Here is a 12,966-nt window from a genome sequence, read left to right on the forward strand (position 1 = left end):
TGAGTGAACACTGGAAGTCTCAGGGGACCGGGCGCCTCTCTCACGCACACACCATCATCTATCACCTCACTCTCGCCCCTTCGTCTCTCCCCTCTGCATCTTTATTTATACACCATCATCCGTCTCTGTAAGGTGCTCGGCGAGAAGCTATCAGCCCACAAGAAAGAGGCCCAGAGAGCTTAGAGGGCTCACCCTGCAGACTCGTCCTGACAACCGCAGGGCTCTGGCCCAGGCCCCAATTTCAATACCACTGAACAGAGAATAGGCGGGGATCAGGGGAGATGCGGACAAAATGAGGGAAGGGGGCCCACTGACCTCCCCACCACCTCCAAAATATGTAGCCCCCACCCCCTGCGTATGACAACGCATGCCTGCAGCAAGAGGGTGGAGAGCGGGTGGGGGTGCGGTGGGGGTGTTGCTGAGCCAACAGGGCCCTGGGGTGGGGGGGCAGGATTCGCTGAGTGAGGGGCTCACAGAGTGGTTTTTTTTTTTAAAGATTTATTTATTTATTTACTTATTTATACAAGCACTGGGTACAGTCAGAAGCGCAAGAGGGTGAGAGAATTCACCAGAGACAGAGAGGGGAACAGAACAGGCAGAGTGATGGAATATATTGCTGAGGGGAGCAGCTGGCGCGGCAGGAGAGGTCTGCGTGCCATGTGGGACCCTCACTGGTGTCCGGGGATCGAACCAGCGCTGCAGAGGCTGTGGGCAGCTTCGCAGCCCAGCTCTCAACTGCTGCGCCACCAGGGGAGGCCCTCACAGAGTGTTTTGCTGAGTATTGTCCCCCCGCCCACCACTGTATTCATGTGGAGCGTTGATATAACCCCAGTGCCAGCTCGACAGGCCTGTGAGTTACACATTCAATAGCCATCTGTTCTTTGAATAAGTGAATAATAATAGCAAACGCCCACGGACTGGTTACTCGGCGCCACACACCATCCAAACACCTTCCATGGAGTAACTCAGTGAAGCCTCACACTGCTCAGTCACATGGGCCTCCCCATCCCCATTCCACAGGGGAGAGGACTAGGGCACACAAAAAGTAAATCCTTCCCTAAGGATTAGGAAAAGGCAGTGTCAAACATGAGCCCTGGTGGAATGGCCCAGAGCTTGTGCGCTCACCCCACTGCCATCCCATAAAAACTGCAGAGGAGCCCGATACCCCAGGGTGCTGATGGGCCCCCTGCCTGCTTGAGCACAGGAGTAAAGGCCCTGTCCTCAGTCATTTGGCAACCGACTCCACACAGAAACACCCAGACATAGATGGGGTGGATGGGGTACCCCGTGCTCCCCTCAGCACAGTGCACCCTATAACCGTTGCCTTCTGCAGTCACCGTGTTCAGGCTGAGGAGGCCCCCCACCGGCTGATGCCCCATATCCGTTCCAGCCCTGAGGTGCTCAGGTACATCTGGATGGAGGCTAATTCTTCATCCCAACGTGACCCTGAGAAGGAGACCCCCTCCTTTCTACCCTTGCCTCCATTATGATGACACTGAGAACACAGGAAATGCATCGTGCACGCTACTAATCACAGGTCATCCCCAGAAAAGTGGTCTTGTTTGGATTTAGGGTTTTAGGGTCACAGGATGAGAGCAGATCATGAGCTAGACTCCTGCTACACACCTGAAATAGGGCACTCAGAGAAGTGGGGGTGGGACCTGTACCATGGTTTGCAGGACCAGTACAAAATTAAAATACGTGGCTCCTTGTTAAAAAATCATTTAGAATTTAAGATGGTGACAGCAAAGCAGTAGCCCAGCTGCAGAGTGGGCACGGCTGTGAGCTGCCCCTGGCTAAGGGGCTTGGCCAGTCACGCAGCCCCCGTCGGGGTCCTGGCTGGCCTGAGAGGTTACCTGGCTCTTAGCTCCGGCTCTCTGGGTCTCCCCTCAGGTAAGTGGGGCAGACGCGCAGGTCCTGTCCCAATTGGTGTTCACTCTTGCTTTTGTCCCAGACAATAGTGCCCTTCCTTTCTCGTCTCCTCCCAAACTAATCGGCTCTGTCCACCACAAAGGCAGGGATTAGTTTACGGCCTCGACACTCACAATCCCTGGACACCTGATCCACTCCCCATCCTCAAACACCCCCACTCTGGGTCACCACAGATTTGGACCTGAAGGGGGAGGGAGAAGGACACATGTTCTTGAAGCATTTATGGCCCTATCTAGAGCGCCCCCTGCAGGTCAAGATCAGTACTAGAGGAGTGTGTGTGTGTGTGTGTGTGTGTGTGTGTGTGTGTGTGTGTGTGTGTGTGTGTGTGTGAGACAGAGAGAGAGAGAGAGAGAGAGAGAGAGAGAGAAGGGGAGGTCTTATGTAGTCCAGAGAAGGAACCAGGAGCACAGATTCTGGCTTCAGGAAGCTCCCAGTCCAGGGGAAGACATTGCCCCATCCCCAGAGCTCTCCTCCTTCTGACATAAAGACACACAACTCCTGTGGTTAAGGAATCCCAAATATAACGAGGCAGAGAGCCCCTGACGATGGACAGGCAGACCCCTACACAACATAAGGTATGCCCCCAGCTGCCAAGGACCCAGCCCTCTCCCAAGCAGGACCTTGCTTAATACAATCGCTCCATCAGGGAGAGATGCCTGCCCCACCTCGCCAGTGAGTGTTGGCGTCGGGGTCCCAGTGCCTGGTCCTGTGGGTCTCCACACCTGGCGTCTTTCAGGCAGTGATGCCTGCCTGTGCCCTGCCCGCGGTTCTCATGCCCACTACGTGTCAGGGTCACCTGGATGCTCGTCTTGACTCCCCTCTAAGTCCCCAGGACATGGGAAGAACATAGGTCTGGAACCTCCCCCGCCCTGCCTTAGCTCTGAAAGAGGGGGTGATGACTTGGCTACCTTCATCCGAAAGAAGGGGTGATGACTGTTCTGGCCTTTCAAGGGTAGGTGTAGGAGAATGTTTAGCACAAGGCCCCCCAGACATCAGTCCTGAGTCCATGTATGTTCAGTGAACAAATAAGTGAATAGATGAATAAATAAATAAATATTTGCTTCCCATTTGGGAAGTTCGAGGGGTATAATCAATGACTTTTAACAAGGGGCCGGGGGCACTGCTGCACAAGTTGGGGTGAGCAGTATTGTCAGAACCCACACAGTGCACTGAAGGATACTGGGACTGAACGCACCCCACACCCAGAGACACCCCCATGGACTGCATTGCCATTTGTGCAAAGGAACGTGGAGCAAATTGGGAGAAAAGATCCCCAGGCCGGGCCCACCTGGGAAGACTTCCTTCCTCCAGCAGGTGTTCAAAGCCCCTAGGTGGCTGCTGCCTTTGGGGCAGAGCCAGTGGTAACACAGGTCAGGGGACAATTCAAACTTGCAGTCACACGGGGAATTGGACACACTTGGTTCCCCATAGGCCAACTAAGGGGCACCCACCCTGCCCTTCAGGGACCCTAGCAGTGGGCTGGACTGGGGGTGACAGTGATGGTGATGGCATCTCCTTTGCATGACAGCTCCTCCCCATTTTTCCCCTCAATGCCTTGGCTCTCTGCCTGGGGACAGTGTCCAACTCTGGACCTGGGTACAATGAAAGGCACTCGGCACCCTGCTCCCACCCACCTCATCTGCACACTCTCAGGGACACCCCACTTCCTCCAGCACCTCCAAGAGCAAAGGAGAGGGGACAGTGGTAGGGAGAAAGGGGAAGGGCGCTGTGTGCTAGAACTGACCCTCTGGGTCTCACTCCCAGCCAAGCCCTAGGCTGGCAAGGTCGAGTAGCTGAGACACAAGACCACTTTGCACCAGCCTCAGTTTTTCCTTCCAAGATCTCCTCCAAGGGGAGGTCAGAAGTCGGGGTCCCCATGTATCTGGCATTTGCTACATGTCAACACTGTGCCTTTAGAAGAGCTTGGTGCTCTTAAGCAGAGGCTAAGAAATGTGATGCAGCACATCCAGCTAGTTCATGCTGGAGTCTAGACTGGAACCACACTGGCTGGCTGCAAACACCGGCTCCTTCCTCAACAGCAGCACCTCAGGAGCACCAGAGGGTCTCCCCAGCTCCCCAGGGCCCGGATACTGCCTAGGTTGGCTGGATGCCTCTGGTCAAGGAGTCCAGTTGATTTAGCCCAGCTGCTGAATACCCTGGAATGAGTTGTGGTCTTTGTTCTTTGGGTTTTTTGTTGCTGTTGTTGTTGTTTTTAAAAAGATTTATTTATTTATGCATACAAGAACTGGGGGACAGGCCAGAGATACGGTGGGTGAGAGGATTCCCCAGAGACAGAGTGGGGAGCAGAACAGGCAGATTGACCAAAGTACACTGCTGAGGGGAGCAGCAGGTGAGACAGGAGAGGTCTGCTGCGCCATGTGGGTAGCTCCCTGACCGGGGATCAAACTCATGCTGCAGTGGCTGCCGACAGCTTCATACACTGCGTCTAAACCCCTTGCGGCACCAGGGACGCCCTGTTTTAACGTGTGCCTTGAGGAGAAAGGGCTGCAGGCCTGGATCTGGGACACCCTGCCTCATGGGACAGAAACGGCTGCCTGAGCCCCATGGAAGCCCTGTGGCTGTGGCTCCTGAGTAGTCCCCTCTCCCAGAGGGCCTTCCATGCCTCCCCACCTTCCTGCCTGAGTCCCCTGATGTTCAGGACTTGCGACAGGCCTCTCCTCCTTCCTCAGGGCCTTCTCTCTCCTCTGAGCACCCACTGTCCTCACAACGGGCCCTCTGTGGACACACCAGGACACAGTGAGCCCACATTTCCTGCCCCCCGGCATAACCAGTACCAGATGGTGCGGACGGCTTCACAGAGGACCCAACATCAAGCAGCCCCGCGGAGGGGCTCTGGAGGGACTCAAGGCCAGGCCAGCAAATGGGAAAGGACTAGGGAGAATCACACGAAATCTGCTCCAGAAAGAGGGGAACCAAAACTTGCTGTCAGAGTCTGCTTGACCTGACACATGCCCAGAGCATGCCCTTCCCTGTGGAGCTCAGGGCCCCCAGGCCCCTTGCTCTGAAGCCCTACAAGGCAGAGCTCTGTGTCAGGACTGAGGAGGAAAGTCCAGCACCAGCTTTCCTTTCCTCTCGTGGCCTCAGGCAAGTCCTTAATGTCTGAAAGCCTCAGTGTCCTCATCTGGTGGATGGGGTAATGCTGGACTCTCTCAGGGTGTGCAGAGATGATGCCGGTCAGGTGCTTAGCTAAATGGAGCAGATGTTACCATTACGGGATATGGCAGATGCAGGCATAATGGTGGCTTCCAGAAATGTCTGTCTGTACCCAAAGGGGCCAGGCTTGCTGGGTCCCAAGAATGAACTTTCCTGACAAACTAGTGTCTTCCTGGAAGAAAAGTCACGGTCCAGGGAATGAAACCAGGAAGGCATTCCTGCCATGACGGGATGGACAGGAGAGGCAGGAAGCCAGGGACAGGGCGTTTCTCACTATCAGAGGAGACCCAGTGGCCCAGGGCTGGGGCAGTCAAGATACAGGCACCCTTGCTGCCTCCAGAGGAGGAAGAAGGAGAGGCTGGGAATGGGACACAGGAGAGCTCAGCTCTGGAGGTGCCCTGTCCCTGAGCCCGCCCAGCCCCCACCTGTCGGCTGCCAGCCCGCCCATGGCCTGCTCTGGCATGGCTCTGGGGGGCGCAGTGCCAACCCCTGAGCACCCCCCCACCATGTCCTTTTGCTGCTTCCAAAATAACTCTCTGCTCACTGCCCAAGTTTGGCTTCTCGGGTGTTTTTCTCCTCCCAAGACCTGTTCTCCCATGTCTGAAGGGCAGCAGCAGAGACCTGAACTGTCCTTAGAAATCAGGGACCACTACTTTTTTTTAACCAAGTGACTAGATAGCAATAAGGGGCTCCCACAATTCTGAGAGTCCCTAAGTCAGTGATTCCATCTCAGTTTGGCTAAAAGAGGTTGTTCTTTCTTTTCACCATGGGGAAGAAGAATTGGAAATTTCTCTGCCGCCCTGTGCCTTGCCTTCCCAAGGTGTCTGAGTCCCACCGGGACACCTTGCCCAAGGCCTTGCTCCTGCAGTGCACGGACCAGCCCCGTGCTCAGAGGGTCCCAACCAGCCCCTGAGGGCCGCCCCAGGGCAGAAAGAGGCAGCTCTCCTCGGGCCCACCCCCCCTCTCCTTGGGCCCACTAGACCAGGGAGACTCTGAGACCATGGAGTTCCGTTTCCGGGGAGAAGTTGGACTCTTCACTCTTCAGGCAGTAGTGACGGCAAGACTAGACTTTCCCTCTTTGGAGAGTCTGCCATCAGGTGCCAGGCCAGGCCCATCTCCTCCAGGCCTCCCTATAAGGAAGGTCACCTCCCCCATCATCCCTGCCGGAAGCCTAGGAGCAGAACCAGCTCCTTGAAAGGTCCCTTTCCCTGAAGGACAATGGAAGGAGGCTTTATTAGCTTGGAAGGAGGGAGGCAGAGAAAGAAGCAAGGGAGGGAGTGAGGGTGGAGGATGGAAGGGGCATTCTAATGAAGTCCTAAAAGATTAGACTCTGGTACCCTAAATTCCACCCTGTCACAAGTAGCTCGGTGGTCCCGTGCTGAGCCTTAGTAGCTCATTTTAGTTGAAGGAGTTGGGGGGTGGGGGGCAGTGGCTGGTGGTAAAAACTGTTTAAAGCAGGAACAATATGAACATTTTCTCCTCTGCACCACACTCGCAAGCAGATACTGTTGGCTCTCCATTTTCAAGAAAAGGAGGCTCCAGCTGGGACTGGAGGCCCCAGCACCACTTCAGACAGAGCCTGAGGACCCAGCACCTTTCTGCGCCTGCCAGCCTCCCCCTGGTGGGCACGGGTCAGCAGGGAGCGGGCTCAGAGCCCTGCGTGCGTGCAGGGCCATCAGGGATGAGAGCCCTGATGGGGGGAGGCGGGGCCGAGTGGGGCGGGCTGAGGGCCAACCCCGCTCTGGGCCAGGCTTTCTTCTCCTCCGCCAGCGCCCCACCCGGCCGCGCCCCGTGCCCGCTGCTGCCAGAGCCGAGAGGTTTCCTTTTTCTTTTGCCTAGGGCTGTTTCCTGCCTTTCCTTTGAACTGGGGTGTTGGCTCCCCCACACAGTCACCCTCCTCCAGCGACCCCCTGGGTCTGCCCTCTGATGGGCCCGTCCCCCCAGGCTTCAGTGTAGAAGAAGGCTGGCACCCAAGGGCCCTTGGGGCCCTGTTTCGTGGAATCACCCTGCCTGCCTTCACCCTTCTCTCCTGGTCTGGGGGCCACCGAGGTCCCCCCTCTGTCCCTTCCCTCACAGCCCCAGGCAGCTCTCCCCGCGGGTTTCTCTGTCCTGAGTGAGGCCAGGAGGCTCTGAAGTGAATTCTCACTGCTTCTCCCACTCTCATATTTCAACCCCAAACTCATGACCATTAAGGTCCACCCAGTTTTGGGGCTTACACTGCAGCAAATGGGGGACTGAACAGTTAGAGCTCACAAATCGCACTTGTTGGGGGGCCAAGGCTCAGCCTCTTAGAATATAATGAAAAGGGAAACTGAGGTCTGCTTGGGGGCTGAGTGCTATGAGAAGCAAGACTGGACACATTGAACCCCCACTTGAAGGGTTTATCTAAACATGTTGGGGAACAGGCTGGGTGCTCCCCTCCCCTTCCATGAAGTAGAGACCAGGAGAAAACTACAGCTACTGGAGGTTCCAAGTAGAGCTTTTCCTGTCTTCCTGCAAGACCTCTCACAGCCCCCCAACATCTTTCACAGAACAGTGCTCTCCTTCTCCCTCCAGGAAGACTTCCGTGACTAATACTTTTTGGCCCTGGTTGCCCTAATAACAACACTGGCTAACATTGATGGAGCTCTTCCCGTGCGCCAGACACGCTGCCAAAACCTCCATGAACATCAGCCCAGTGACCCACACCACTGCCTTTGAAGTGTTAGTTCCATTTACAGATGAGGAAACTAAGTCACGGAGGGGAACCATGTCACGGATCAACATACCGAGTCAGTGACAACCACCCTGCCCCTGCTCTCAACCCCTCTGTCTCCCCCAGCACCCTGCCTGTATCTCATTGGTCATGGACACCCCCAGCTAATGATGAGGAGAGTCCAAATTACCTGGAGTCTATGCACACTCATGCACATGCACACACACACGCACACACGCGCACACACACGCCCCATCAGACCTTTCAAACAGGTTCAGAGGTTATCAAAGACAGGTTCAGTGGCTATCGTGGGCAGGACTTAATGGAGTGAAGTCCCAGAAAGGCAATGAACTGGTGGCTGGGGGTTGTGAGGTGTGGCTCCCGCCTGCACCCCAGGGGCTGAGGACGACGGAAACAGGGATCTGAATAGGAGCCTTGGATCTTTTATAACTAATGACCCAATACAGCTCTTCTCCTGCCATCTGCTTCCTTAGATTCCTCAACTTTAGAGGCAAAAGGAGAGGCTCAGAGTAATTACCCAGATTCTACTCAGGGACAACGTGGGGCGTTATTTGCCAAAAAACATTTGCTGTGGCTGTCACCTTGTGGATGTGGATGGGGTGCGCACGGGGTGTTGTGTCTTCTCATCAGGTTGGACCAGCCCAGAGCCAAGGTTCCCTCTACCCCAGACGGGCTCCCAGAACAGGCCCTCCCCAGGGAGAATGTCCTGATCCTGGTGAGTCCCCATGGCTCTCCCAGAGACTACAGTCCCGGAGGAAACTTACACAGGAGAGACGCCGGAAGCACTATGGCCCCGGGAAGTCTGCTGCCTCCTAGCCTTGACTACACAGGGTTGGCGCTGGGTCCCAAGTAGCTATCGTCTGTGGACTTGAGTGTCAAAGCAAGGACCATGGATGTAAAGGACTTTGGCCTTCCCTCCAGCCAAGAGCAAGCAGGGAGAGGTGTGTGCATTGTAAAAGGCATTGGCTAGGAAGGGAGGTGGGACTCTCACCAACCTGAGGTAGGGAAGCAGATGTGAAGGAATTTTTTTAGGGTGCAATCAAAGAATGCATATCAAGACACACAAGTGTGTTTTGAAATTCAGAGACTCCTGGTGTCTCCTGGGGCTCAATCTATGGCTTCTTCCAAGGATTGTCTAGTCCCCTCTGGCCCACCACATCCTGCACACTCTTACCTTTCATCTTCTCAACCTCACATCAGAAAGATTCAAGCGTCCACTCCTTCCCACCCCAAGCCCCAATGTTAACCAACTGGTTGGATCCCAACCTTCCAGAACCAGCCAGGCATGAAACAAGACCAGCACCCCCAATCCACTCCCAGGACACCTTGCTTCCTCCTGCCACAGACCATTCCTTTGCATTCTATACTTCCCCCCATCCTTATACCCACCCCCGCCATGTCCCTCCCCATGGAGTTCCAGGAGCATCCAGCAGAAGGCAAGACAATAAGAGTCTCCTGTCATCCCTGTGCCTCGGGCACTCATTTTATCCTCCCACTTCTCTCCTTGTACAAATGAAGAACCTGAGGCGGAGAGTTCAGTGACTCCCAATAGGTGGCAGAGCTAGGAAGAAACCAGGGTGGCCCAGAGACACTGCTGATTCTGTCAGCCCGTGCAGATGTGCGCCATCCTCAGCAGAGCTGGGGTGCATGGGGCGAGGCTCACTGGGCATTTCCTAACACCGCTGAGAAGGCACGAGAGCCCCAAGACCTCCCTGCTCTGGCTTTTCCCATATGACAGCCTCTCCCAGAGGCTTTAGTGGCTGGGCTGCTCTCCTGAGAAGGCAATGGAGGCGACACCTCCTCCGAGCCACCCTCAGGACAGCGGTCTCCAGCAGACACGCTCCAGCACCAGGCAGAGGGATCCTCCCCACTGCCCAAGGCAGGAGGCCTGGTTCTCCACCCTCTCCGTGTTTCAGATCCAACTGCTAAAGTCACCTCCTCATGTTGCCCAGGACCCACACGCCCTCTCCCCTGCTGCACTCTCGGAAGCATCAGAGAGGGTCTGAGCCCTGGCCCAGAGGGCCTTTCTCAACCTGGGAGACACAAGACCACCTCAGAAAATCCCACCTCCACTGAACCCAAATTCAGATTTCTCAGCAGTTGTGCCAGATGGTGGGGAGATGTCTGTCAGCGCGGATGGTGGGTGCTTGGAAGCCCACGGAGGCATTGTTGCTCTCCTTCCCCGAGCACTTCTCCAGAAAAAGGGTCAGTTTAAGAAGACAGGTGCTGGGAAAGCAGTAGCCCAGGGAACATATGGAGGGTCAGTCTCCCTCTGTCCCTCAACCAGGAAGGTTGTGCTCCCCCAGAGAAAGGCTTCAAAGAAGTCATTTCCAAATCCTGTAACCACAGAATCCTGTCTTCAAATGACACGACGCTGTATCCCCCAATAGATAAGCCAGCTAAGCCTGGCATGCGGCAGGAACACTGGGCGGAACCAGCCCTCCTCTACCACTTCAGGGTGACCCCTGGCTTCCAGGGGTCTGATTCCTGCTCTGCCCCTGCTGGCCTTTGCCCCCTGGACTGTGAAGGATTTGGTTTGCCTTTCTGGAATATGGACACTATTTTCTCCCTCTCACGCCCTCTCCAGACCCCCAATCTGTGCCTCTGGAGCAGAGAGGGACGTCCCAATTGAGGACAGGGGACAGAGCAATTCAGGGCTGTCCACACCCCACCAGGACACCACCAGCACTGAGCACCCCGCTCTCCTTTAGTCCAGCTAATATTTGCAAAAAGTAGCTCACTCCTTTGTCCTCAGAGCTTCCAGATCCTGGGGCCCTAATGTCGTAAAGCCCTGGGACCCCAGCTCTGGGCAGGTGACCTCGGACTTCCCACCTGCTCCATCCCTCTGAGAAAGGGCGGTGGGCTGAGCAGGGCCCGATGGGGGAGATTTCCTTTCCCCAAGCAGCTGTGGGGGGGGGGGGGGGAGGTGGCATGGAGTGTGTTCTCACACCCGCCTCCAGCCCAGGTGCTGAGTGGCCAGAGCCCCTGGCCCTCTGACTCTGAGGGGAAGCTCGAGTCATCCTGGGGACAGCAGCCCCCAGAGGGTCCCCTTCACGCGCCATCTCACCCCAACTCAGACGCTAAAAATGGTTCTTTGGTTTTCAGCCTCGGCGCCTGCCCACAAATTAGTGTCTCCAACACGGCCTCTGGGGACATGACTTCAGGGAGGCCCCTGCCGGAGCCAGGAGGCCAGTGAAGGGAGATGGTGCTGGCAGGGTCCCTTTTGGAGGAGACAGTGCGGGGAGGACCCCTCGCCCAGTTTCTGGGACCCCCTCCCACCACCAAGACTACCCGCTTGGGTGAGACAGCTCTGCTCTCCTTGCCATGCAGGGGACAGAAAACCCCCGCCCTTCGGGGGCCCCCTCCCCTCTCCTCCACCACCAGCCTGGCCAGCCTCGCTCCCAGTCTCCATCCTGGGCACCGCTCCGCTGGAGAAGAAAGGCAGCAAGAGGCCAAGGGGTGGTCAAAGCCCAGGTCCCTCCAGCTCACTGTCCAGGGACCCACCTGAGCCACCACAGGGGACCCACAAGTCAGGAGCCCCCTGTTCTTCCATCTCAGACTCTCCTTTCCCAGTGCCCTCGCAGCCCGCTAGAAGGGAAAGTCCCTCCCCACCGCTGTCCTCGGGGCGCCCCCCAGGCAGGTGCCCTAGACTGAGGCGGCGGGCCGCGAGCGGCGCCGGGGCGGGAGCCGGGAGGGGCCCGGTACTCACAGGTACGCCGTCAGGGGGTCCAGGTCCCTGGGCACCGTGGACAGCCCGAGCTCCGAGCAGTCGGCTGACAGCATGATGCCGTCCTCCTGGCAGTGGCAGGGGGCCGGGCAGGCGGCGGGCCCTGCGCGGGGCTGGGGGGCGCCGCCGGCGCACGGGGAGGCGCACAGCGCGGCGCAGAGCCACAGCGCCCGGAGCCCGGGCGGGCTGGGCATCTCGGCGACCGGCCGCGGGGGCACCTGGCGAGCGGGCGGGCGTGGGGCGAGCGGCGGAGCCGGCGAGCTTACGGGCGCGGTGGCGGGCGCGGCTCGCCTCCAGGTCCCGCGCGGGGCGCCGTCGGGGGGACCGCCCCGCGGGCTCGGCTCGGCGGCGGCGGCAGCGGGGACCGTGCAGTCAGCGAGGGGCAGGCATTGTTGAGTGATCTTCGTTATTCAGTTTCACAGGCTGGGCTTGGCAAGGGAGGGAGACACAGGCGGAGGAGGAGTCAAGGAAACTTTCTACGCTGCAGCTCGCTCCTCTTCCCTCCTTCCTTCCGAGCTGGCAGGAATTTCATCCAGGAAAGAAAGAGAGGGGGGGGGGGGGGAAGGAGAAGAAGAAAGAAAGCAAAGAAAGCCCAAAGCAGCAGAGCCGACATATCAGGGACCTGCACTTGCTCGGACTGCAGTGTCCCAGGGGACCTGGTGGGCACAGCACCCCCTGGCCTCTGGAACAGCCACTAGGGTTGCAAGGACTTGGAGGAGCCCTCCTGGCAGCATACTTAGAACACAGAGCCCTCCCTCCACTTTTTCCACAGAAGGAAACTGAGGCCCGAGTGGGAAGTGATTTGCTCAAGGTCCTAGAGCTGATGGGGGCAGCCCAGGACTAGCGCGCAGGTCAGCCCTTCCTCACAACGTGTCTTCTGGGCCAGGCAAGTGTCTTCGTCCTGAGGGGTCGGGCTGTGTGCTTCCCCTGCCAGCTGGGGTGGGGTGGTGGATAATGAGGCACCTTCTCAATGAGCATCATGCCCTGCCACCAAAGAGATGGGTGCGGATTTCCACCCACTGCACGGACCTTTCCTGCAGCCCTGATCAGGACTAAAGCCCAGGGATCACCTTGATCTGCCCCCAGGACCTAGCCAGGCAGCTAGGTTGAGGCGCCCAGACCTGCTGGGTGTCCCAACCAGTGGAAGTCAGCGAGTTGGCGCCACCTGGCCACCAGTGCTGCAGCTGCAGCTCAGCCCTGCTGAGGCGGGAATAGTGGGCCTGTCCCAGGCCACCCAGGCACCTGTGGGTCAGGAGGGTTAGCGGCTAAAACTGGAGTCAGGTCCTTGCTTTCTTCTTAAACCCGAGTGAGCTGGATGTGCTGCCTTCATGTAGCCTTGGGCTTCCTCTGGTATCTCCCGGGGAGCCAAGTGCCAGTGCAAATTTAAAGCAGGATGTGTCTCCTGTTTGGGGCCCAT

At 57.4% G+C, this 12,966-nt stretch overlaps 1 protein-coding gene across 2 annotated transcripts in view; it reads right to left on the minus strand.

The window, feature by feature from the left end:
• Nucleotides 1–12,015, minus strand: part of LGR6 (leucine rich repeat containing G protein-coupled receptor 6) — a 109,173-nt gene extending 97,158 nt beyond the window's left edge. The window contains exon 1 of one of the 2 annotated variants that reach the window (XM_037497548.2): nucleotides 11,532–12,015. In XM_037497548.2, the coding sequence (XP_037353445.1) occupies nucleotides 11,532–11,743 (212 nt within the window). In that variant the 5' untranslated portion in view covers nucleotides 11,744–12,015. The remainder of the gene's footprint in view (nucleotides 1–11,531) is intronic. The other variant, XM_037497549.2, reaches the window with a different exon arrangement.
• Nucleotides 12,016–12,966: the final 951 nt, after the last annotated feature.

This window comes from Talpa occidentalis, unplaced genomic scaffold (assembly GCF_014898055.3).
Source record: "Talpa occidentalis isolate TD23 unplaced genomic scaffold, MPIMG_talOcc4v2.1 talOcc4.8, whole genome shotgun sequence".
NCBI lineage: Eukaryota > Metazoa > Chordata > Mammalia > Eulipotyphla > Talpidae > Talpa > Talpa occidentalis.